Source organism: Rana temporaria, chromosome 1, assembly GCF_905171775.1.
Source record: "Rana temporaria chromosome 1, aRanTem1.1, whole genome shotgun sequence".
NCBI lineage: Eukaryota > Metazoa > Chordata > Amphibia > Anura > Ranidae > Rana > Rana temporaria.
Genome location: NC_053489.1, coordinates 467,702,862 through 467,729,712, shown reverse-complemented (window position 1 = coordinate 467,729,712; position 26,851 = coordinate 467,702,862). Strand labels below are relative to the sequence as shown.

The 26,851-nt window shown below is 45.6% G+C and overlaps 1 protein-coding gene across 2 annotated transcripts in view; it reads left to right on the top strand.

Annotated features, from left to right (window-relative positions):
• LOC120917258 (alcohol dehydrogenase 1-like) overlaps window positions 1-20,385 on the top strand; it is a 58,111-nt gene extending 37,726 nt beyond the window's left edge. For both annotated transcript variants that reach the window (XM_040328432.1, XM_040328423.1), the window contains 4 exons: window positions 1,490-1,750; window positions 9,201-9,336; window positions 17,375-17,513; window positions 20,223-20,385. In XM_040328432.1, the coding sequence (XP_040184366.1) occupies window positions 1,490-1,750; window positions 9,201-9,336; window positions 17,375-17,513; window positions 20,223-20,247 (561 nt within the window). In that variant the 3' untranslated portion in view covers window positions 20,248-20,385. The remainder of the gene's footprint in view (window positions 1-1,489; window positions 1,751-9,200; window positions 9,337-17,374; window positions 17,514-20,222) is intronic.
• The last annotated feature ends 6,466 nt before the right edge of the window (window positions 20,386-26,851 follow it).

Genomic DNA, 26,851 nt, shown 5'->3' with positions numbered 1-26,851 from the left:
GCGCTATAGTTCGAATTTCGCGGTAAATATTCGCAATTCCGAATATTCGCATTTTTTCAATTTTATTTTTAAAACAGATCACATCCTATCGACGTCTAAAAGCATTGCTGGTATGATTAGAGACCCTGGGCCGAGTAGCTAAGCTGAGGCGATCCTTTTATGTTGCCAAATTGAAAAAAAAAAATTGCGATTTTTCGCTATTGCGAATGCGAAAATGATTGCGAATTTTCGATAACTGTGGTAGGAGAACTCTGATTGTCTCTGATGCAAAAGGGGGGGGCTTTGTGTATGTGTATGTTATGAATATTTGTATGTTTGATATTATTATTTTTTGTAAGAAGGAAAAAATTGCGCATACCTTAAAAAAGGGGAGAATACAGCAGCAACTCAAAAATGTTATACAACATAAATTAATACAAGACAGAAAATGGAGTCGCTCTACAAGAATAAAAAATATGTCTAGTGACAAGACATGTGGGCAAATTATAAAATAAGCAAGCGCAAATAACTTGTGAAATACACAGTGAAACAAATATATAAAGAAATATAGTCCCAATAATAGAAAAATAATCTTTCATAAAAATGTCTTTGATATGTGAAGTGAAAAAAAGTCCAAAGCATGCAGCATGAACGTGTTCAATCTTCAAGGTGTTTGATTGACAAACGGCTTTGACAGATGGATAGAGTAAAGAATCACCACCAATGCAAAACACTTTTTATTTTCTATTGTAAAATATCAAGAATATTCTGAGCCAATCAGAGTGCTCCTTCTGCATTTGCCGAATATTCGCAATTATTTTGTATTGTAAAATATCAAGAATATTCTAAGCCAATCAGAGTGCTCCTTCTGCATTTGCCGAATATTCGCAATTATTTTGTATTGTAAAATATCACGAATATTCTGAGCCAATCAGAGTGCTCCTACAGCATTTGTCGAAATTGCGCAATAAATATCGCATTCGCATGTTGCGATATTTCGATAAAATATCACGAATATTCTGAGCCAATCAGAGCGCTCCTCCAGCATTTCTCGAAATTGCGCAATAAATATCGCATTCGCATGTTGCGATATTTCGATAAAATATCACGAATATTCGAATTTAGCGAATATATCTCGAATATTCGAATATATATTCGAGATATATCGCGAAATCGAATATGGCATATTCTGCTCAACACTACTCTAAGCATAGTCACCCTGGGTAAGAAGGTGTGTTATTTTCAGGTTTACCAGGTGAACCTAAAAACATTATAAAATAAAACTAATGCAGCTACCTTAAATAAGGACTGATGACCTGAAATATGTCATTTTTGTTTTTGGGTTTAGATATGTTTTAACTCCTTCACTGAATGATGATTACAAGTGAATGTCAACCTGGTTTCATTTCTTGCAAATATGATTTGTATGAGCAGCCCCAGGGATAGACTTTTGCTGGTAATATCTAAGTTTAATGTTCCAATCATTTAACAGTGCTTTGTAATTGCACAGGTGGAGCCAGATACTACTTGTGCTGTATTTGGATTGGGTGCTATTGGACTGTCAGTCATTATTGGATGTAAAGTTTCTGGAGCATCGAGAATTATTGCTATAGATATAAACAGCAGCAAGTTTGAAAAGGCAAAGCTGTTTGGAGCCACTGACTGCATCAATCCCAATGATTATAAGAAGCCAATCCAGGAGGTGATCATGGAAATGACAGGACATGGAGTGCATTATTCCTTTGAATGCATTGGCAGTACCGATACTATGGTATGTCAGTTCAAAGGTTGCCATTGTTCTGCTTGATTAGTTATTTAGTAAGAAAACTTTAATGTCTGAAGCAGGGGCAGACTGACCATTAAGTCACTCGGGCACTGCCCGAGGGCCCCATGCCCCTAGGGGGCCCCATCAGGGTTGCCAGGCTCAGTAAAACCAGGGACAGTATGTAAAAAGCTGTGTTTTTTTTTTACATCTGTCCCTGATATGTCTGAAACAGACATGCTTTTGATGTGAAAATCCCGAGATTTTAGCTGCCCCGCCTTTGCACTACCTCCTGGCGTGGTGGCCATCTGTAAGCCCAGGGGCCCCATAATCTTCTATTGCCCGGGGGCCCCATGAGTTGTCAGTCCGTCCTTGGTCTGAAGTTGTCTGAACATTTCACCAGTTTTTTATTTTATTTTAGCTTCTCCATCAATAAAGGGGAGGTTACTGATCATAATGCTTTCTGCAATTTCCTTGTCCAAAAATGATCTGAGATGGTCTGTTGCCAGGTTGCCATATTCAGATTTGACACAGGTGACATTAAAGATTGCTAAAGATAAATTACAAGCACATTTATGGAAAGAAAGTTTTAATAACAATAATGTGTAACAGAAATAATCTTATCCTTTCTGTAAAGAGTTAAATCTATCATAAGCACTTATAAGCAGACATCTAGGGAACCCAATGTGTTCATTTTATATATCTTACTAACTCTGGAGCCCTGCCACTTTAGTTCCCTCCCCTAAAGAAAACCTGTCATCAAAAAAAACATGGCGGGTGACATTGCTGAACTGTACTTCTGAAAACGCAAGTTTTTGGCTGTCACACCGACTTCAATACTTGGAGACGCTCATGCTGGCTACACACTGTACACATTTCTAACGGTTCCTGAGGAATCTGCCAAAATGTTCTTAGTGGTTGCCCTGTTGGCCCCCGCCCATTCAACATCCTTCAACTAATCCTTCGCTAAAAAAAAACGTAATTTACGTGGGGTCAAGATGAATTAACATAAAACACGCCCACATCTTAGTCATTTGAATTGCGCGCCCTTACGCCGACACATTTACACTACGCCACCGTAACTTACGGCGCAAATTCTTTCTGGATACGGAAACTACGCTCTAAGTTACGGCGGCGTAGTGTATCTGAGATACGCTACACCTGCCTAAAGATAGAACAAGTATGACTTCACTGAACCTTATGATCTGTGTGCTATTTTAGGGGCAGTGACTTAGAAACAACCATATATTTCTGGACAGGTATACTTACTGCAGTGCTCTCGGCCTTTGTAATCAATGGCGCTAAAATTTCAAATGATTAATGAATATACTACGGCCCGGATTCACATACATCGGCGCATATATATGCCGGCGTAGCGTATCGCTTTTACGCTACGCCGACGCAACGCAGAGAGGCAAGCGTGGAATTCACAAAGCAAATGCTCCCAACGTTGCGCCGGCGTAACGTACATTCGTAGGCGTAAGCCTGCCTAATTCAAAGTAGGTGGAAGTGGGCGTGATCCATTTAAATGAAGCGTGACCCCGTGCAAATGATGGGCCGAACGAACGGCGCATGCGCCATCCCGTGGACGCATCCCAGTGCGCATGCTCAGAATCACGTTGAAAATACTCCTTAAGATACGTCGAATCACTGCCTACGACGTGAACGTAACCTACGCCCTATTCACGTACTACGTAAACAACGTAAATAACGACGGCTGTGTTCCCTGGTGCAGCCATTTGCATTGATGCTGCTGACTTACACCTGCTTTATGAGTCGTAACTTTACGCCGGACGTACGACTTACGTAAACTGCGTATATTAATACGCCGGCGCAAGTACGTTCGTGAATCGGCGTATCTCGCTCATTTGCATATTCGAACCGTAAATTGACGGCCAGCGTAAATATGCGCCCACGATACGACGGCGTAGGAAACTTACGTTGGTCGGATGAAGCCTATTTACAGGCGTATCTTGCTTTCAGAGTCAGACGCATAGATACGACGGCGCATATGTGCACTTACGCGGCGTATCTCGATATACGTCGGCGTAAGTGCTACGTGAATCCAAGCCCATATGTATAGTATATATTATATATCTGTGAATACATATGTAAAGTGGACGTGCAAACACAGTCTCTATAGAATGAGTGATAGTCCAAATAAATATATAAGTGATGGTGCTCCGATGATTCAAATCAAGGAAAACTAAAAAACACAGAAGCCGTCACCAGCTGTAGAAAGGCTTACCGGAGAGACTGGACCCTGAGGAACATATGTTCGAGAGGGTCAATCTAGCATGATAAAGATGTAGATTGACCCTTTTGAACATATGTTCCTCAGGGTCCAATCTCTCCGGTAAGCCTTTCTACAGCTGGTGACGGCTTCTGTGTTTTTGGTTTTCCACAATTTGAATTATCGGAGCACCATCACTTATATATTTATTTGGACTATCACTCATTCTATAGAGACTGTGGGCCAAATTCTCAAAACCATGTGTAAATTTAGGATTATCTAACTTATGTCATTTAAGTTACGGCGCCCTAAGTTGGTGTCGTAACTACCGTATTCTCAGTGCATTTGCGCACAAAACTGCGCCATCCTTAACTTAAGTTTCAATGCGTAAGGCGTGGTTATGGCAAATGGGAATGAAGTGGGCGTGCTTCATTGTAATGAGCCGTGACCCCATGCAAATGAAGTGCCGGCCGTACTGCGCATGCGCGCACGAATCTGGACCTCAATGCGCATGTGCAGAACTTTGGTCAGCGCAATCAGTGAGATAGGTAAAAGGCCAAGCGTACTTAGTTTGAAGATCGCCCTGTGTCTAAATAGCCCCAGTCAAACACACTTCAATTGCAAAAGTATTTCCCTGTGTTCCCTTCCTAAAGCAAGTTGCTTCTGCTTTGAACGTTTGTCAGTGTTTGTTGGTAAGATTGTTTTGTGAGAAAAGTGTTTGTGGAGTTGGAGGGTATAGTTGGTGTTTGTTTTTGCTAATTTGTTTTTTGTTTTGATTGTTTGCCTGTTTGTTTTTCCTAATAGTTTTTTTTGGGTTTTGTTTATATTTTTTGTTTTCCTTTTTTGCCTGTTTGTTTTCGAATTAATAGTAGCTGTCTGTCTATTTTTTATTTTGGCTTGTTTGTATTTTCTTTGGTGTGTGTGTGTGTATTGTTGTTTGTTTGTTGGGTGAGTTCCCTGTTGCTGGGTGTTGTCTGTCATGGCTCCCAAGCGCAGGAAGCTAAATTTTTCACCGGCAGAGAAGCATATACTTGCTCAGGGCGTCCTTAAATTTGGGCGATTTCTCCATGGCCCTGAGAGCCACACCACCACCCCGGCCAGGAGGAAGGAGATCCTTCAAAAGATCACCGATCGGATCAATGCGGCGGGGGGGGGGGGAGACCAGGACCATCGCTGGAGTTCAAAAAAAAATAAATGACTTGAGGAGTGTGTCCCGGAACAAGCTGGCAACGCTGCATGCCCATACCAGGGGCACTGGAGGAGGGGGACCCTGCCCAGTCAGGATGAGTGAGGAGGAATGGGCAGTGGCCCAGTGTTTCCACCCACAGCAGGTGGTGGGCCTGCCTGGCTTTGACAATGATCCTCTTATGAGGACAGGTAATTTTTAGGAATTTCTATCTGGTGATTAGCATGTGTGGGTGGGGGAAGGGAAGATGTGCCAAGTGTATGGATCCAACAACCTGTGATTGTTTTGTGTCCTCCCCAGATGGCCAGGAGGTTGCAGCCCCATCAGCCCAGGAGGTGGCAGCCCCATCAGCCCAGGAGGTGGCAGCCCCATCAGCCCAGGAGGTGGCAGCCCCATCAGCCCAGGAGGTGGCAGCCCCATCAGCCCAGGAGGTGGCAGCCCCATCAGGTCAGGAGGTTGCAGGCCCATCAGGGCAGGCTGCTGCACCACCCCCAAGACAGGCTCATGCAGAGTCCCAAGAAGGGCAGGATTCGCCATGGGAGGGGAGTGCCCACAACTCCCCTAATTTGGATGTTGAGTGGGAGGAGGATGAGGGGGAGGAAGATGACAATATTCTGATTGGGCAGGAAATAATGATGGGCCAAGATATGACCTTTGAATCATCCCCTGAGGGAACCCCACAGGCGCCCAGAAGTCAGGCCACCATCATGGGTCGCCCCTTCCAACCCTCCTCCAACATGCAGCAGCACCCATGGCTCACTCCAACTCCTCCTCCAAGGCCACAAGCCTCAGGGGCAAGTAGGATGCCGACCCCTGAAAACAGGGGGGGTTGGTGCGTCTGCCGGTCAGTCTGTTGAGGGACAATGTCCGGCAGACCCGCAGTCTGTCTGCAATACAAAAAACTATGAGCAAGGTGGAGCGCAGCCTGGGTGCAATGAGGGAGTCACTGGGTGACGTGGCCACCAACTCCGTGGGGGTCATCACCTGTTTGTGGGACCTGAGGAACGCCACAACAGGTGTGGCCCAGGAGGTGACTGCCCTCACCCAGGCTGTGCAGGCCAATACCCGGGCTGTGCAGGCCAATACGGCTGACATAACTTCCTGTCTGACAAGGATAGCCGTTGCCTTGGAGGGAAGGCCAGCAGGAGGACAGACACCAGGGGAGGCTGCTTCCTCCCCTGTACAGTCCCCCCGCCCTGAAAATACTCCCTCCCCTGCACAGTCCCCCCCCCCCTGAAAATACTCCCTCCCCTGCACAGTCCCCCCGCCCTGAAAATACTCCCTCCCCTGCACAGTCCCCCCCCCTGAAAATACTCCCTCCCCTGCACAGTCCCCCCCCCCTGAAAATACTCCCTCCCCTGCACAGACCCCCCCCCGTGAAGATCCCCCAGTTGGCCGTGGCCGTCCCCGTGGCCGTCCCCGTGCCCGTCCCCGTGACCGTGCCCGTGCCCGTGGGCAGCCCAGAAGGAGCACTCGGCAACATCCCTAATTTGCAGGGGTACTTTTTTTTTTTTTTTTTACACTGTACTTATGATTTGGTATATGTGTGTGAATGATGTGTGAATGTGGGGGATGGCATTCCTGAAAACATAAGGGTGTCACCCTCAGTTTTGGTGGAGTAGGGATCCCCAGGACCAGGGAGAAGTCATCCTAGGTTCCTGAATGGTGTATGAATGCACAGTGACATAATTGGAGCCGTGGCGGGGCGTTACTGCTCCCAAGTACCAAAGGGGGGGGGGGTACTTGGATCTAATCCAATTCGATGTGCATGTGATGTGTCTGTGCTAGGGACCACAGTGACGTGCATTCATGCATTCTCATTGTGAGATAATTAATGTGCGTTTTGTAAATAAAAATAAACATTCTCTTTGGCATATAAGTAATGTGCATTTATTTTGCAAAATAAAGATTTAAAGGTCACATAATCTCTGTGATTTGGTCTTGGCAAATCAAAAACAAAAATATAATTAGGATGCATTTACTGGGCAAAGATGCCTTCAGACAGTTGTCTCCTGATTGCCTGGCCCTCAGCAGACCGGGTAGAGGGGTTTGGGGGGGGGGGGATTGCCTGGGTGGGGGGTTAGGTCAGGAGATATCTCCACATGCATGCCCCTTCTTAATGCAAAATTGTGCAGTATGCAACATGCCCCAATAATTTTGCATACAAAGTCTGGGGAATACAATAGTGTACCCCCAGTCTTGTCCAGGCATCTGAATCTTGACTTTAGCATGCCAAAAGTCCGCTCTACTATAGCCCGGGTCTGGATGTGCACCTCATTGAATTTTCGTTCTCCGGGTGTTTGGGGGTTCCTAAAGGGGGTCATCAGGTGGGGTCCCAAGGCATATCCTGAGTCACCTGTAAGGGAAAAGACAGGAGGATATTAGTCATGCATGTGCCCCTTGTGATGTCTGCATCATGGGGGGGGCATACCTGACACCAATGTCACTCACCAATCAGCCAGCTGTCTCCATACACGTTCATCTCAAAGTCTCTGTAGATCTTGGTCTGCCTTAGGATGAAACTATCATGGCACGAGCCGGGAAACTTGGCACAAACGTGCCAGATGAGGCCATGTGCATCTACGATCATCTGGACATTGATCGAATGCCAGCCTTTCCTGTTTCTGAACAGGTGTTCAGTATCATGGGGGGGCTGGAGTGCCACATGGGTGCAGTCAATCGCCCCGATGATCTTAGGAAAGCCAGCAATATTGTAAAAGTCTGTCATTGCTTGCACACGCTGGTCCTCCTGGGTGGGCATGACAAACTGGTGGCTCATGCGCCGCAGTATGGCAGGGACCACCTGATGTAGACATTTACTCATGGTTGACTGCACCATCCCAGCCACACCTCCAGATGCTCGCTGGAATGAGCCACTCGATAAAAAATGGAGGGTTGCCATAACTTTTTCAAGAGGTGTCAGGGCATGGGAACGTAGGGTTGGGGCGATTAGATCCTCATGAAGGAGTTGGGTGATCTCCAGGATGGCCTCCCTATCAAATCGGTAGTTGCCGATGACCTCATAAGCTGGCATTTGCCAAATATCACGGCGTGGCCGATAAACACGCGCCTGTGCCCTCATCCTCCTCCTCTGTGCCCTCCTCCTCCTTTGTGCCTGTAAGGCAGCAAGTGCCGTCAAAATCATTGCTGGTCCTGGCATTTTTAAACAACAACCTTCACAACTAGAGCTGTAACCTCTAGTCACTTCCTTCTGCAAACCCTTCCACAGCATGTGTAAAATTAGGGCTGGTTTTATAATGTGGAAATTTAGTCAGAAAAACTAACAGGTGCGCACAGGGCGGAAAATACGGCACACACACTTAATTCTGAGAATCGCCCTAACTCCCTCATTTGCATCTTTGCCTATCAAAAACAGCGGCGAGCCTAGCGTAATTTGCGCCCGGGAATGCGCAGGTGTAACTAATTTAAGTACGGCTGAAAATACGGAAATCTTTGCTTAAGTCGTTTTGACGATCGCGCGCAAATATACGCGCCGTGTAAAATTAGAAAAATGGAGTTAAGTCTGCGTATCTCTTTTGAGAATTTGGCCCTGTGTTTGCACGTCCACTTTACATATGTATTCACAGATATACAATATATACTATACATGTAGTATATTCATTAATCATTTGTAATTTTAGCGCTACACTTTATATTTTGTATTTGTTTTTATCCACTTGTCTTTGGTTTTTGTAGCTGCTTACTTTCTCAGACAGCGCGGAATTACTTTGTAATCAATGGAAATGAGCATTAGGAGTATTTCTAGGAGTGTTTCTCTAATAGCTTTTATGCTGTTCCACTGATACAGTTTTCATCTTCCCCATGGACTACTACAGTATGGCAGGTCCTCCCCGCATTACTTTTATTTCTGTTATTTGCATATATATATATATATATATATATATATATATATATATATATATATATATATATATATAAATTGTAGTTATTATATTTTATTAAACACATCTAAGCATGTTGTTAGTGAAGCTCTGAATAAATATGATTATCGTTTGTGTTTTTTTGTTTTTTTTATGCAGAAATCTGCCCTGGAGTGTACACAGCTAGGATATGGGACCAGTGTAATTATAGGAGGTGCCCCTGCAAATGCCCAAATTACGTTTGATCCCTATCTACTCTTTACAGGACGTACATGGAAAGGCTGTATTTTTGGAGGTATCAAAGCAAAGTCAATACACACAAATACAACGTTTTGTTTTGGTGTGCAGTGTATTTTTTAGGTGAACAGAATTACAGCTGGCCACAAATGGGACCCGTTTATTATGGAAGAGGAGAAGTTCTTCACAAATAGTTTAAAGCTTTCTCATAATGACCGAACCAATGCTAACTATTAGGCTGCATTCACACCTGAGCGTCGGTCGTTTTTTTGGGCGTTTTTTTCTGGCGTTTTGTCGCGCGTATTTGCGCGTTTGCATACAGCGTCGTGCGACGTTTTTGTACTTCGCCATTTTTTATTTTAGCCAATAGGAAAAATGATCATCTTTTCATCACTTGTTGCTATGTTGGTAGATTTTTTTAATCTTCTGCATGGGCGACAAGTTCTATTTATTAAAGCGACGAAACGCCCGTAGCAAACGCCCGTTGTCGTGCGATACGCTCAATTCGCGCGTTTCCCATTACTTTCTATGGGGAAAAAAAACGCTCAAATACGCCCAAACCGCACGATACGCGCAACAAAAAAAGGTCCGGGACTTGTTTGAGCTTCGCGCGACAGGCGTTTGGGCGTTCAGGTGTGAACAGTTACCATAGGGAATAATGTTAATTCTCCCCTCTGGCGTTTGTGAGCAGTGCGCTTCAGGCGTAAAAACGCCTAGGTGTGAATGGGGCCTTAGGCTCCATTCACACCTAGGCGTTTTTACGCCTGTAGCGCGACGCGCACAAACGCCAGAGGGACGAAAAGTAATGAAAGGCAATGGGGATGGTTCACATCTGAACGCCTAAACGCCTGTAGCCTGTAGCCTGTAGCTCAAAAAAGTTCCGGACCCTTTTTTGTCGCTCCTAGCGCGCGATATGCGCGTATTTGAGCGTTTTTTTTTTTACATTGAAGTCAATGTAAAATGCCTGATACGCGTGTATTGCGCGTAAACACGCGCTTGTACAAGCGTTTTGACGCCTGTGTTGCTGAAATCCCAGGAAGAGGAATAAAAAATTCCTAGGAGAGCAACAAGTGATGTCAGGGATGATCATTTTTCTTATTGGCTAATATGGAAAAAGACAAAGTACAAAAACGTCGAACGCCACTGTGCGAAAACGCGCGCATACACACGCAAACGCGCATATACGCGCGACAAAAACGTCAGTAAAAAACGCCTGTACGCCCTACGCCTAGGTGTGAATGGAGCCTTAGACAAAATTAGCAGAAGTTGCCAATGTAGTTTTGTGTATGTTGGCTGAAAAAGTTCACGGCCAACGCCCTTCGGCCAAAAATCCACAAATTTATCCGACTGAAATCTGATTGTGTGTACAAGGCTTAAGAAAAAAAGCTAATGGAACCAGCAGCAATATAACACATTTTTAAAAAAAAAAAAATGTATTTTTACATTGCTATATTTGCCCTTATTTAAAAAATCTCTTTACATGCCATGATTAAAATGTTGGTCAAAAAGCTTTTTTTTTTTTTTTATGCGGTATGATTTACTAACCATAATAAGTACAACCTTGGCTTTGCACCTCCTTTCTCAGGTATTGGGAGACTGTTAAGGCTACTTTTTACTCTTTTCAAAAGTTAGCTGAATAATGTTTAAAGCGGTAGCAAACCACCACACATTATGAAATGCTTTACTTAAAATCAAGCCCTCCAGCGGCACGCTGTCACCTCTGACAGGGCTTCCATCTTCACCCGGTCTTCCTTACGGTGCTCCGTCCAACTGACTGGCTGGGCCACGATGACGTCATGGCCACGGCACAGAGCTCTGAAGGGATGGCTCGAGTATGCCGTCCCTTCAGAACATATGCACTGGTGACATCACTGGCTGCATGCAGTGTAAATATCTTCTAAACAGGGCACGTTTAGGAGATATTCACGGTACCTATGTACAGTATCACAACAGTGAGTGCACCCCTCACATTTTTGAAAATATTTTATTATACCTTTTCATGTGACAGCAAAATAACTCACACAGCCAATAACGTGAGTACACTCCGAAGTGAAAATTTCCTAATTGGGCCCAAAATATCAATATTTTGTGTGGCCACCATTATTTTCCAGCACTGCCTTAACCCTCGTGGGCATGGCATTCACCAGATGGATGTTAGAAACCTTGCGCTCCAACACCTTCCATTTGAGGATGCCCCACAGGTCTGGAGACATGCTTGGCTAGTCCAGTGTTTCTCAACTCCAGTCCTCAAGGTGCCCTAACAGGTCATGTTTTCAGGCTTTCCATTATTTTTCACAGGTGATTTGATCAGTTTCACTGCCTTAGTAATTACCACAGCTGTTTCATCTGAGGGAAATCCTGAACACATGACCTGTTGGGGCGCCTTGAGGACTGAAGTTGAGAAATACTGGGCTCCCCCTCAGCCTCAGCTTCTTTGGCAAGGCAACTGTGCGTTTTTGGGTCGTTATGTTGGAATATTGCCCTGTGGCCCAGTCTCCGAAGGGAGGGAATCATGCTCCGCTTCAGTATGTCACAGTACATGTTGGCATTCATGGTTCCCTCAATGAACTGTAGCTCCCCTGTGCCAGCAGCACTCATGCACCCCCAGACCATGACACTGCCACCACAATGCTTGATTGTAGGAAAGACACACCTGTCTTTGTACTTCTCACCTGGTTTTGGGCCCAATTTGAACATTTTCACCTAGGGGTATACTCACTTTTGTTTCCAGCAGTTTAGACATCAATGGCTGTGTGTTAAGTTATTTTGGGGGGACAACATTTTTTACAATTATACAAGCTGTACATTCACTACTTCAGTGGCGGCTGGTGCTCCATTTTTTTTTGGGGGGGCGCAAACAAAACCCCAACCAACCCTCCCCACCCCCATCACTCGCCTGCAATAGGGCCTACAGACAGACAGGCAGATAGATAGATATGCACATAGATAGATAGATAGACAGACATGTAGATAGATAGATAGACAGACATGTAGATAGATAGATAGACAGACATGTAGATAGATAGACAGGCAGACATGTAGATAGATAGACAGACAGACATGCAGATAGGCGTAATTTTAGGCAGGCGTAGCGTATCGTAGTTATGCTACGCCACCGTTACTTTGAGAGGCAAGTGCTGTATTCACAAAGCACTTGCCTCTAAAGTTACGGCGGCGTATCGTAAATCTCCCGGTGTAAGGGCGCGGAATTCAAATGATGAACAGGGGGGCGTGTTTTATGTAAAATAAGCTTGACCCCACGTAAATGACGCTTTTTTCGTACAGCGCATGCGCGCGCATGCTCAGTATCACGTTGAACTTTCAAATTAAATTACGCCCGCTCAATGCCTAGACGACGTGAACGTAATTTACGCAAAGCCCTATTCGCGAACGTTTTACGCAAACGACGTACACAACGGAAAATTCTACGCTGACCCGACGTCCATGCTTAACAGCCGGGTGGACGTACGTTTGTGGATTGGCGTATCTAGCTCATTTGCATACTCGACACGCAAATCAACGGAAGCGTCACCTAGCGGCCAGCGTAAATATGCACCTTAGATCCAAAGGCGTACTAAGACGTACGTCAGTCGGATCTAGCCCAGATTCAGGCGTATCTTGTTTTGTGGATACAAAACAAAGATACGCCAGAGCATCCTAGAAGTTACGCGGCGTATCAATAGATACGCCAACGTAACTTCTTTGTGGATCTGGGCCTTGATATGCAGATAGATAACTAGATAAACAGACATGTAGATGGATAAATAGATAGATAAACAGACATGTAGATGGATGGATAGATATGCACATAGATAGATAGATAGACATTAGATATGCAGATAGATAAACAGACATGTAAATGGATACATAGATAGATAGATAGATAGATAGATAGATAGATAAAGACATGTAGATAGAAAAATAGATAGACAGAAATGCAGATAGATAGATAGACAGACATATACCGTATTTTCCGGCGTATAAGACGACTGGGCGTAAAAGACGACCCCCTAATTTTCCAGGAAAAATGTTGGTTTTGGGATATACTCACTGTATAAGACTACCCCCTTCTTACTAGTCTTTCTGGAAGCTGAGGGGGAGCCAGAACCGCTGACAGAAACAGGCTTTTTCAAATCTCACTGTGCCATTACATTACATTCCTCACTGTGCCATTACATTACATGCCCCCACTGTGCCGTCACTTGCCCCTCACTGTGCCATCACTTGCCCCTCACTGTGCCATCACTTGCCCCTCACTGTGCCATCACTTGCCCCTCACTGTGCCATCACTTGCCCCTCTCTGTGCCTTCATTTCCCCCTTTCTGTGCCATCACTTTCCCCCACTGTGCCTGAACTTGCCCCCCAGTGCAATCACTGCAAACACTCACTTTTTTGCAGGCGGTGACAGTCTCCGTGCTGCGAGCGCGAGCGTCAATGATTTGAAAGCCGCGCCTTCTCCTCAGACTGTCCTGTGTTAGGCGGAACACAAATCTTCCCAGCAGCGCCTCTGTTCTGTGTTCCGCCTATCACGGACGTCTTCTCATCTCGTTCGAGGATGAGAAGGCATCTGTGATAGGAGGAACACAGAACAGAGGCGCTGCTGGGAAGATTTGTGTTCCGCCTATCACAGAACACTCTGAGGAGAAGGAGCGTCTTTTAAATCATTGACGCTGGCAGCACGGAGACCGTCCCCGGCGTTGGATGCATGTTTTTGCATCCAGAAAGTCGTCTTATACGCGGGAAAATACGGTAGATAGATAGATGGATATGAAGATAGATAGATGGATATGAAGTTAGATAGATGAGAGAGAGGGAGAGATAAACACAGATAGATGAGAGAGAGGGAGATGTATCACTGTCCTACCCCCAGGGATTTAGTAATGAATAAGAGAAGCTGTCACGTACCTGGTGGCTGAGCCCGACGGAATGCAGAGTCGCACAAGCGCCTGGTGAAAGGCTGGTGCTGGAGCTGGGTGAGGCTTCTGTGGTCTCCGAGGATGCTTCAGAGTAACAGGTGCAGACTGACGGTTTGCAGGCAGAAGATAGAGGCACAGGAAGCGGAGAGCAGCAGCAGCTGTGGGGGGTGTACTGTAGTACAGGCAGCAACAGGTCCCAGCAAATCAGTCCATAAACTGGTTGGCGGATTAGGTACAGGTAAAGCTGGCAAAGACAGAGTAGTGGTTCAGGTCGGGTCAGCAACTGGCAGGCAGCAGAGGTACAGAGGATAAGGCAGAGGCATGGTCAAAACAACCCGAAGTCAGGGCAGGCGGAAGGCAGGGTAAAACAGAAACAAGCCGGGTTTCAGGAGCAGGTTTAAGCAGAGGTAAGAGGTAACAGGTGCAGGTGGTCTCAAGGAACGCTGTAGACCGAACAGCAAGAGGCCAAGGTGTCGGATTGCTTAAATGTCCTATTTGGCGCCAGAGTGGCGTCTGCACGTGCCCGCGCTCCGTTGCCACCAGTGCACGCACCCGCGCGCGTTACGGTGCCGCAATTGCCCGCGCGACGTTACCGCGAGTCCCTCATGGCCCCCTCCTCTCCCTTCTGCTGCCTGACACAAGTCTCTGACACAGCACACTGTTGGGTGAATGGCTCTGGCTGAAGGTTGATTTTAGGGTAGAGTTGAAGCAGCAGGGCGCTCTAGATACAGATAGATCATAGATAGACCTGTATACTGTCTGTAAGCCATGTCTGTAGCAGGACACAGTGCTGGGACCCTTAGTGTGGTATACAGTCAGAAGATGATGTGTAATGAGCACATTGTCGGGTAAATGACTGAAGTTGATTCCGGGGCACAGAAGCAGATCACCCTCCCCTCCCTCCCTCCACCTGCAGTCCGATCATCATCACAGATCACAGTACAAGGTAGATAACATTACCTACCTAATTCAGCTCCCCTCGGGACGTGCGTTCCACGGAGCTGCTGACGTCCCTTCTGGTTATCCCATGCACAGGGAAACCTGAAAGTGACATTTGTAACTACGATAGACAGCACCGCCCATGTCCTATTGTGGTGCAAATGTCTATCATTCACCCAGCCAAATATACACTAAAGGCGCCGCTCCGGAAGCTATGCGGCGGGATTGAATGCGCCGCAAAACCATTTTAAAGCCTGCAAATTGAAATGCAGTGTCTGCAATCACATGATTGCAAAGACGTGGTGTTTCCCATAGTGCACTTTGTCCGGCGCTCGGAGCCCGAACACAGTGCACTGGAGGACTTTTTTTTTCATCTTTTTTTTCTGAAAGGGCCAGTTTTAAAAAATATATATATATTTTTTGTGACTGCCTGGGGTGTGTGTGTGGGGGGGGGGGGGGTGCCCCCTATGGACGGGCCGCCACTGCACTACTTTACCTTTACATTGTAGCAAAGTGTAATTTCTTCAGTGTTGTCACATGAAAAGATATAATAAAATATTTACAAAAATGTGAGGGGTGTACTCACTTTTGTGAGATATTGGGCCAGATTCAGCTAGATCCGCGCAATATTTGCGTGGGCAAAGGGCAACGATTTTTGCTCTGCGCCCACGCAAATATTTTGATATGCCCGCGATTCACGGAGCAGTAGCTCCGTAAATTGCGCGGGCGATATGCTAAATAGCCCTGTGTAAGGGCGCCTAATGTAAATGATCCCGCCGGGGGCGGGAATCATTTAAATTAGACGCGCTCCCGCGCCGAGCGAACAGCGCATGCTCCGTCGGGAAACTTTCCCGACGTGCATTGCGGCAAATGACGTCGCAAGGACGTCATTTGCTTCTAAGTGAACGTGAATGGCGTCCAGCGCCATTCACGAATCACTTACGTAAACGACGTGAAATTTAAATTTCACGAGCGGGAAGGGCGGCTATACTTTAGCATTGGCTGCCCCTGCTATAGCAGGAGCAACCTTGCGCTAAAGTCGCCGTACGGAAACTCCGTACCTTGCGTGCGCAGGGCCCGCGCAACTTTTGTGAATCGGTGGTAGTATGCAATTTGCATACTATACGCCGATCACAATGGCCGCGCCCCCTAGCGGCCAACGCAAGAATGCAGCCTGAGATATGAAGGCATAAGGAGGCTTATGTCTGTCATATCCTAGGCTGCAGTCCGCGTAGCGATGTTCCTGAATCAGGGGCATTCGCTACGCGGGAGCAAAACAGCTATTGCGCCGCGCAACCTATGGTTGCGCGGGCGCAATAGCTTCCTGAATCTGGCCCATTGTATTTAATATAGGCTTACCTGTAGGTACAAGTAAAAAAAAAATACTTCCACTTTAAAAAAACTGTTAACTGTATTATGAGATAATATTTATATTAGGGATGGGGAAATTAACTATTAATTCATCGATTTAATCTTTAATTTTTTTGATCGATCAAAATTCTTTTGATTGGTACTCGCCTCTCCGCCGGCTTCCGGGCCTTCAGGGGGTCCCCGTTTGAGATCCGGTGATGTCACGGATACCGGCGGGGCTGGCCGTGTCCATCTGAAGGGCTCCTTTGCTGTGCCTTCATATCTGCATGCCGATGGGACCTTACTATCTGCCTCACGCAAGGGCTGTTACACTTCCCTCTATCACTTCCCTCTATCAACCTGGGATTCTACAGCCATCCATTGGGAGTTGTGATAGTTCCCTTCGCGGGGCATATACATGCCGACGGACTGATGTTAACCCCTCCTCATCTGGATTCAGCAGTGGCATCGTTGTACACATTTTTATACCAGTATCATACTTAGCTACATGTTTTTATGACTGCTTTTGCTACCGTTTGGTATTACTTGCACCATTTTTACAGTTTATGTAGCTACATCGATTTTTATCTCCAGTGCAATATTTATTTTGTTACCTACTTGAAGACTATAAAAGTTTTAATGCTATTCCCATTGAGCGCTGCCTGTGTGTTTTTTGTATCCTGCTATCCATTTTTCCAGTGGTTGCACTGGGAATCCGCTTGCAAGGAGATCAGCTAAAAGTAGTTGGATTTGTATGTGCATTATAATTAATCGAAATTAATCGATTAAAAAAAATCGATTAATCGAACACAAAAATTGTAATCAGTAACAGCCCTAATTTATATGTATACCTGATTCTGTATTTTCACATTATTATGGTCTGATTTTCAGGTTGGAAAAGTAAAGAATGTGTTCCCAAACTGGTGTCTGACTATTTGGCAAATAAATTTAATTTGGATGGATTAGTAAGCCATACACTACCTTTTAACCGTATTAATGAAGGCTTTGAGCTTTTGGAGTCTGGCAAAAGGTAATATGGTTGGTTATATTAACATTTGTTTTTGTTATTTGAACTACATTTGTGTGTTGTGCATTTCTATGTTAACTTAAAAGTTTATCTAAATGCAAAAAATTTACTTATTTGTTATTTATTTTTTAAGTTTTGGATAGAGTGGAGAGGGATTAGAACACCTGTCAGTTTTTATTGCTGTCTGTACCTGATTAGGGAGATTCACCCTCTCTACTTGTCCTGTTTACCATTATCATCGAAGGTAAAAAATAAAATACAGAATGTTGGGTTGGCATTAGAACCCTCATAGAGGGGAAATCTTCCAATAGAGACACTAGTTCTGGTGACACCCTGGGATTCCCTCACTTTGGAAGGATTCTCCCTCACTTTTATGGGACAGGAAGTGAAGGGAAATCTACCAAATGGGATACAGAGAGCAAAAAAAACTAACAAGGCTTATGCTATGCAGAATGAAAATGTTTGCCTATCTACCCTGTAACGGCTACCCACTGGTAGTGAGGGGTATCGGCCGTTGGAGACGTCCCTTTTGCTGACAAGTTATGATATGCAGGTACCGCCAGTATATCCCATCGAACGCCCTTCCAAGAAACGAGACGGGCTACGTTTGCAGAGTCAAGCAGACTGACTTTTAATGCCACATTTTACCTCCTTATATCTGGTTACAAACTGTACAGAAACAAATGACACTCCCCCCCACCCAGGGGGGGCTTCAATACACATACTTTGAAATAATGACATTCCCTTGAGCCAATCAGCCGCTAGACGTTTTGGCTCCTAAACTTAGCTTGATCAGACAATAGAATTCAATTAACTTTTAAAACAATTATCACTCACACATAATCCCCATCAGCATACACCTCACAGGAGGCTGTTACTCACACAAAAGAGAGTTCATTAGTTATGCAAAGGGAACATTAGCATTCAGCAGTGAAAGAGACCCTTGTCCAATTAACCCTTTGAGCTCAGAATACAATGTGGTACATCCAATTGTGACAAGCCATGCAGTTCCTTGTAGTCCTCCCTGCATGAAGATTATCGATGTCCAGGCAGCATGCATATGTCCGTTACATACCCTTTAACTGGAAATATTTTAACCACTTGCCGCCTGCCTTATGGAAAAAGACGTCGGCAAAGTGGTTTCAATATCCTGAGTGGACGTCATATGACGTCCTCAGGATATTGAGCCGCTGCGCGGCCCCGCATCGCGGCGATTCTTTACCACGTGATCAGCCGTGTCCAATCACGGCTGATCACGATGTAAACAGCAAAAGCCGGTAATCGGCGCTTCCTCACTCGCGTCTGTCAGACGCGAGTAGAGGAGAGCCGATCGGCTGCTCCTCTGACAGGGGGGGTTTGTGCTGATCGATTATCAGCACAGCCCCCCCGAGGATGCCCACACTGGACCACCAGGGATGCCACTGGACCACCAGGGATGCCACTAGACCACCAGGGATGCAAAACACAGGTATGCCACCCTAGATCACCAGGGATGACAATCACAAATAATGGATGCTAATCAATGCCCACAATGGATGCCAATCAGTGCCCACAATGGGCATCACTGATTGGCAGGCATTGTTTGGCACTGATTCGCATCCATTAGTACAACACATACGTTAGTGCCACCTATCAGTGCCCATCTATGCCCATCTGTGCCACCTATTAGTGCCCATCAATGCCGCCTATCAGTGCCCATCCATGCCGCTCATCCGTGCCCATCTGTGCCGCTCATCCGTGCCCATCCGTGCCGCCTATCCGTGCCCATCCGTGCCGCCTATCAGTGCCCATCCATGCTGCCTATCAGTGCCCATCCAAGCCGCCTATCAGTGCCCATCCGTGCCCATCCGTGCCGCCTATCAGTGCCCATCGGTGCCGCCTATCAGTGCCGCATATTGGTGCCAATCATCAGTGCCCATCAATGCCACCACATCAGTGCCCACCTCATCAGTGCCGCCTTATCAGTGCCGCCTCATCAGTGCCTGTCAGTGCAGTACCATCAGTGCCCATCAGTGAAGGAGAAAACCGTACTTATTACAATGTTTTATAACAGAAACAAAAAAAAATACTTATTTTTTTCAACATTTTCGGGCATTTTTTTTTTGCAGAAAATAAAAATCCCAGAGGTGATCAAATACCACCAAAAGAAAGCTCTATTTGTGGGAACAAAATGATAAAAATGCATTTTTGGTACAGTGTAGCATGACCGCGCAATTGTCATTCAAAATGCAACAGCACTGAAAGCTAAAAATTGGTCTGGGCGGGAAGGTGTATAAGTGCCCTGTATGGAAGTGGTTAAATATACCTAGGAAAGCTGTCAGATCTGGCATATAAAGATGAACTAGGAACAAAATGTAAAATTACATAAGTTGCAGTCTGTCACTAGTGCTAACGACGGAAAAACATGTTTGGAACTTCAAAACATGTTTGTGAAATCGAGCAAAGGGACTCTGTTAAGGCAACTTGACTCAGTAATGTTCTGATTACTCTGACAGATTTCCATGTATACTACACTTTATACATTTATAATTTCTAGTTCTGATAGATGGGGGTATACCCAGCACTTCTAAAGCACACAAAACTTATATTCATTTTACTGTCAAAACTCTAAATCAAAAGAGATGTTTCAGTGTTACACATGCAAATTTAAAATTTAAAGTTTTATAAATATATGCCTATTGTTAGTTTACAAACTTTTTTTTCTTTTAAAAGCATCCGAACAATTTTATTGTTCTAACATGGAAGACTAATTCATATTGGTGTCATGTTTGGCGGCAGTTCGTTCTGAAGGTCCACAATTCAAGGGAAAGGATATGAAGTTCTGAACCTGAAATATTTTCAAAATTACAAATAAAACCCATGCTTAAAAATCTTACTTTTGTAGCACTACCCTTACTGGAGCCGTTTGGTAATTTTGGTTCTCTGTTCTGCAAATTGACTTAAGGTACAACCTCCGCCCCCCTGACACAACTAGTTGAATGATAGTTACTTCAAGCACTTATAATATACCTTTAAATTGGCTGTGAATTGTATCAAAAAATAGACGCAAGACTGTTTAGCGGTAAATTAACTCAATGTATTGGTACAGGTTAGAATAAATGGTGGTTTGAGCATAAGTGAGCACACAGAAGACAGTATAATCACTATGCCAAGGCAACGTAGAATAGAGTTCTGCACAATAAACAGTGGCCCAGATTCAAGTAGAATTGCGCGATATTTGCAGGGGAGCAGGGCAACGATTTTGCCCTGCGCCCCCGCAAATATTTTGCGCTGCCCTCGATTCACGGAGCAGTAGCTCCGTGAATTGCTAGGGCGCGCCGGCAAATTTGCCCGGCGTAAGCGCGCGCAAGTTAAATGATCCCGCCGGGGGCGGGAATCATTTAAATTAGGCGCGCTCCCGCGCCGAGCGTACAGCGCATGCTCTGTCGGGAAACTTTCCCGACGTGCATTGCGGCAAATGACGTCACAAGGACGTCATTTGCTTCTAAGTGAACGTGAATGGCGTCCAGCGCCATTCACGTTTCACTTACGCAAACGCCGTGAAATTCAAATTTCACGGCGCGGGAAGGCCGGCTATACTTTAGCATTGGCTGCCCCTACTATTAGAAGGGGCAGTCTTGCGATAAAAGTAGCCGTACGAAAACTCCGTACCTGGCTTGCGCGGCGCCCGCGCAAGCTTGTGAATCAGTGGTAGTATGCAATTTGCATACTACACGCTGATACACAATGGGAGCGCCCCCTAGCGGCCCCCGCAAGAATGCAGCCTAAAATCTGCGAGGCATAAGAGCCTTATGCCGCGCAGATTTTAGCCTGCAGTCGGTGTAGCGAGGTTCCTGAATCAGGAGCACTCGTTACACCGGAGCAAGTAAGCACTTGCGCTGCGTAACCTATGGTTGCGCGGGCGCAAGTGCTTCTTGAATCTGGGCCAGTGCATATAAGCCTTAACTGCAATGTAAATAATATGACTATAACTAGTTTAGAGTGTACTCTAGTTGAATGGCTAGAGTATGGTGCAGTGTCCCCTAAGAAGTACTTCTTTACATAAGCAGTAGGTAAAGGTCTCTGTGTAGCAGATGTGAAGGAGTCTTTAGTCCTGACTCAGCTGGCTAGCGTTGGGGCCCTGGTGTACCGTTGGTGCACATGAGAATAGTCCCAGTCAAGCCTGCAGGCAGCAATAAGACTGGTCAGTTCCTAAAAGGCTCAGGGCCAGATTTTCAGTGGAGATACGACGGCGTATCTCCAGATACGCCATCGTATCTCTGAGTTGCGCCGTCGTATCTATGCGCCTGATTCATAGAATCAGTTACGCATAGATTTCCCTTAGATCCCACAGGCGTAAGTCTCTTACGCCGTCGGATCGTAACGGCATATTTACGCTGGCCGCTAGGGGCGTGTACGCTGATTTACGCTTCGAAATATGTAAATCGGCTAGATATGCAAATTCAGGAACGGCCGACGCAGTACAGTTACGCCGTTTTACGTTAGGCTTTTCCCGGTGTATAGTTACCCCTGCTATATGATGGCGTAAGTGCGGCGTACCAATGTTAAGTATGGCCATCGTTCCCGCGTCGAAATTTGAAAAAGTTACGTCATTTGCGTAAGTCGTCCGTGAATGGGGCTGGACGTCATTTACATTCACGTTGAAACCAATGACGTCCTTGCGGCGCATTAGAAGCAATGCACACTGGGAAATTCCACGGACGGCGCATCACGTCAGGTCACAGAACATTACCATAAAACACGCCCCCCTGTCCCACATTTGAATTAGGCGGGCTTACGCCGGCCGATTTACGCTACGCCGCCGCAACTTACGGAGCAAGTGCTTTGAGAATACAGCACTTGCCCGTCTAAGTTGCGGAGGCGTAACGTAAATCGGATACGTTACGCCGCCGCAAAGATACACAGATCTACGTGAACCTACCCCTCAGTGTCTCTACCAGGTGTTAGTAAACCCTAACAGCAGCAGCTCACCGATCAAAGCGATATTGCAGCTCACTATCTAGTCACACAGCGATTAGGGATTAGCCGAACACCCCCCCGTTCGGTTCGCACCAGAACCTTCGAACGGACCGAACGTTCGCGCGAACATGTAGAACCCTATTGAAGTCTATGGGACTCGAACGTTCGAAATAAAAAGTGCTCATTTTCAAGCCTAATATGCAAGTTATTGTCATAAAACGGGTTTGAGAACCCGCGTCTTGCCCCAGGGAACATGTATCAATGTAAAAAAAAGTTTTAAAAATGGTCGTTTTTTTCTGGAGCAGTGAATTTAATGATGCTTAAAGTTAAAAAAAAATTTAAACATTTCTTTAAATATCGTACCTGCTGGGTGTCTATAGCAGGGCAATTTCAAGTCTTGAGCCACTAGCCAGGCCTCAAGGGTTACTCGCCACCAGTTTTCCCGCACAACCCCTTCCATGCCCTGCCCCTAATTCTGCCGCTAATCACGCCCTCATAAATTATCTCCTGAAATGACACTTAAATGTTTTATGCAGAATTAAGTTACAAAAATAAATATTAACAACTTTATCAGTTCCCCTCAGTACAGCCTCACAGTGCCCACCATTGCAGCCTCACAGTGCCCCACATTGCAGCCTCATTGTGCCACCACTGCGGACGCACTGTGCCTTGGCTCCCCCACATTCCAATCCTCGGCTCCCCCACACCACAGTCCTCGGCTCCCCCACACCCCAGTCCTCGGCTCCCCCACACAGGGCCGCTGTTAGAAATCATGGGGCCCCGTACAGCCTACCTGACGGGGCCCCCTTAAACCACGCCCTTGACCCCACCCCTGGCCCCCGGCTTGAAGTGATTTACATATGTGTGCGGAGCCACCGCATGCATTTGCAATTAATAAGCATGAAGGAGTGGGGGCAGTTTAAATTTCTTTTAAATTGTATTTTATTACACATAGAAAAACAAATCTTACACTGTATCTTTACTTTTTTTTCATTTTTACTTTCACAAACAAGGGATGAACAACATCCCTTGTGATAGCATGGGCCATGACATGTCCTCTTTATAGAGAGATCTGGGGTCTTTTAGACCCCATATCTGTCCTCTGGCCTCCAAAGCACAAGATCAAACCAAGATCAGTTTGATCAGATACTTGTTCAAGCCGTTAATGGCTTTTTAAAATGAGCCCGAAACCGAAAGTGATAAAATCCTCATCACTTCCAGTTTCTGACATCACACGTGGGAGGAACGACATCCATCCTTCTCACTGTGTCCCAGTAACCGGATGCTACTGGTCACATGTTAAAAGCAGTAAGGTGGAACCCCCTTCCACTGCCTGTAAAAGTTATCCAGGGGCTTCTTAGCCACTAGGATTACTTTTACTTTGTGCAGAATTGCTGGTGTTAAAAAAATTATATCTTGATCATTGCTGTAGTGATGACCAAGATATCACCCTTCCAATCCAGCGAAGTACTGATACGTCGCTGGATGGGAAACAGTTCAAATTAAGTGTAAATTAGCATCGCACTGTTTCTTGTTATCATCAGCATTACCATTTTCACACAGGTAGCAGTAGCACTGTAATCAGGTGCTCTATCATGTCTCTGTTATTGCTTTTGGGTGCTGACTTTGTTAACTTATTGTTTGCTGTACTTACTGTATGTAACAGCCATAACAAAGTCAGCACCCAAAAGCAATGTGACAGAGAGCCATGATAGAGCAGCACCTGATTACAGTGCTACTGCTACCTGTGTGAAAATTGCAATGCTGATGATCTGCTGTGGTGTGAGATACATAATAGGACACAGTGAGTATTCTATGCTCTAATACCCACTCACTGTGTCCAGTGCAGCCACGCTGTCCTCCTGCTTTTCTCTGTCAGACTCTCAACTTCTTCACATCTTGTGAGGATTGCAGCCGGGAGAATTGCAGTATCACTCCGCCAGCCGGGACTATCAGAATAGTGGGGCGGCATTATGTACATGTGCCCAGAAAAAAAAAAAATTGCCCCCACTGCGCTCCTCTCCTCTTAACTTCACCCCCTCACTGTCCTACCTTACACAGATGGATCGGAGGGAGGCACAGCGTGTCACACAGGCAGTAGCTGCAGGGAGGGAGGCGGGACATTTCTGAATGAAGGATAGAGCTGGCCGAGTTTAACAAACAGGTGATTGGCTGCTAGAATGAAGGACGGTCCTAGCAGCCAATTACTAGTTTGTCAACCTCAGCCAGCTCCACCCTTCATCGAGAACTGTCCCGCCTCCCACTGTCGGCTCTGTAAGGATTACAGAGTGATGGCGGGAGTAAGAAAAGGCTCCTAAATTGAGATATCACGGCGGTCCTAATGGAAGAGTGTTAGTGATGCCCGCCCTATGGCATAGGCGATTGCTGGGGGAACAGCTCCCGATCAACAACAGCCGCCGGCGGTGCGCGCCCCCCCTCTCCCAGGCAGCCCAGCTCCTCGCCAGACCTCTTTTTCCACTCGCAAAAAAAGTAATTTAAAACTGCTTGTGGCTTTAATGTAATGTCTGGTCCCTGCAATATGGATGAAAATCATTGAGAAAAATAGCATGAGTTTCTGTCCCAACAGAAACAGACAGTACACACACCACGTAGCTTTAGGTGCGCACTGCAGAGGACACAGACAGTACACCACATGGAAGTACTTGCAGCAATATACCCTGCCTGTAGTATTAATATGAGCAGATCTCTGCTTCTAGGAGTAAATATGAGAAACACCAGCTTTACGTTAGGTGCACAATGTGCAGAGGACACGGACAGTACACACACCACGTAGCTTTAGGTGCACACTGCAGAGGACACAGACAGTACACCACGTGAGAATACTAAATTAGGAAGAGCGGATCTAGCTAAACTATACAGTGTAATAAATATATATACAACACCTGGGATGCATATATATCCTTTACACACTGTAATTCTAACTGACTAGCCTGCCTGCCTGCCTGCTCTATCTAACTCAATTGAAATGACACTGTCTCTCTCTGTCTTTATCTTTAGCCACTGCCGCAACACACTACACAAGGCCGACTTGTAGGCGGCCTTTTATAGTGTGGGGCGTGTACTAAACCCCCTGAGCCATAATTGGCCAAAGCTTTGGCCAATTTGGCTCTCCGTTTTTTGCAAGCTGTGATTGGCCAATCATGCGGGTCATAGTGCATGCTTGGCCAATCATCAGCCAGCAATGCACTGCAATGCCCTAACAGCGATGAGTCCATTATCTGCTCTTCAGGGGTGTCTGTTGATACCCCTGAACTCAGAACTCTGGATCCCACTCAAGCCACTCATATGCAGCAGTGATGGTGCACAATGGAAAGCGATATGGCCCCCTAAGCCGTGTCTTCTACAGCCTGGGAAAATGCAGCTTTTCCCCTCTTCTTGGCAATCTCCACTCTGGGGAATGTAGTTCCAAAGCTTTTGATCGCCACAGGATAGTCTCTGTTCCGGATTACAGTTCCCACAGTGCAATGCAGCTTGAACTCAGTCTATTCAACTCATGCTGCTCAGCAGCCCCCACCTCTTGTTGAAACAGCTGCAGGGCAACAGCTACAGAGAACAGCTACAGCCAGTGTTTCGTTCACCCTCCATTCTTAACCAAACACCTGGCTACACTTTTTTTTAACTGAATAACTAAATCTGCTGTAACCATTTCTTCCAACACTACATAAAAAACGCATCAATGTTAAAAAAATGTATGCTATATCCATAACATCTCACTGCTGTAGTTATCTAAATGTAATGTAACCTGTTTAACCCCCTGTGCATAAAATAAAGTATTATTAATGTGTACTACATCCATAACACCTCAGTGCTTTAGCTTATTATCTAACCTGTTCAACCTACAAAGAATAAAAAAAAAGTGTTTTGTGTCTTATTCATCTCTTTTCATCTTTAAAGTGTAACTATTCTCCCTTCCCCTTGCTTACTCATTGTCTCCCCAATGCAGACATACTGTATGTCCACCCACCTCTGGATGAAGTGACCATTTCCATGCGTGCAGATGTTTGCTGGGAAAATCTACCTGCCAGTTTTGTACACAATCGATACTGCTGGAACATAAAGCTCTGTCCAGAACAAACAGGACAGGCTCTACCTCCTGATGGATGTAATTCACAGCTGTAGCATAGTCTGACTCAACTTGGACCAGATGACCAGTCAGAAGGGATGAAGCAACAACTTGCTTCATCCCTTCTGACTAGTCATCTGGTACAAGTTCAGTCAGACTATGCTACATATTATAAAAAAAATTTTAATCCGAGACCTAGTTTGCACTATATGCAAAGTGAAGTTTGACAGAAGCAAAGATAGGGGCAGATTCAAAGAGCGAGTACGCCGGCGTATCTGCTGATACGCCGGCGTACTTT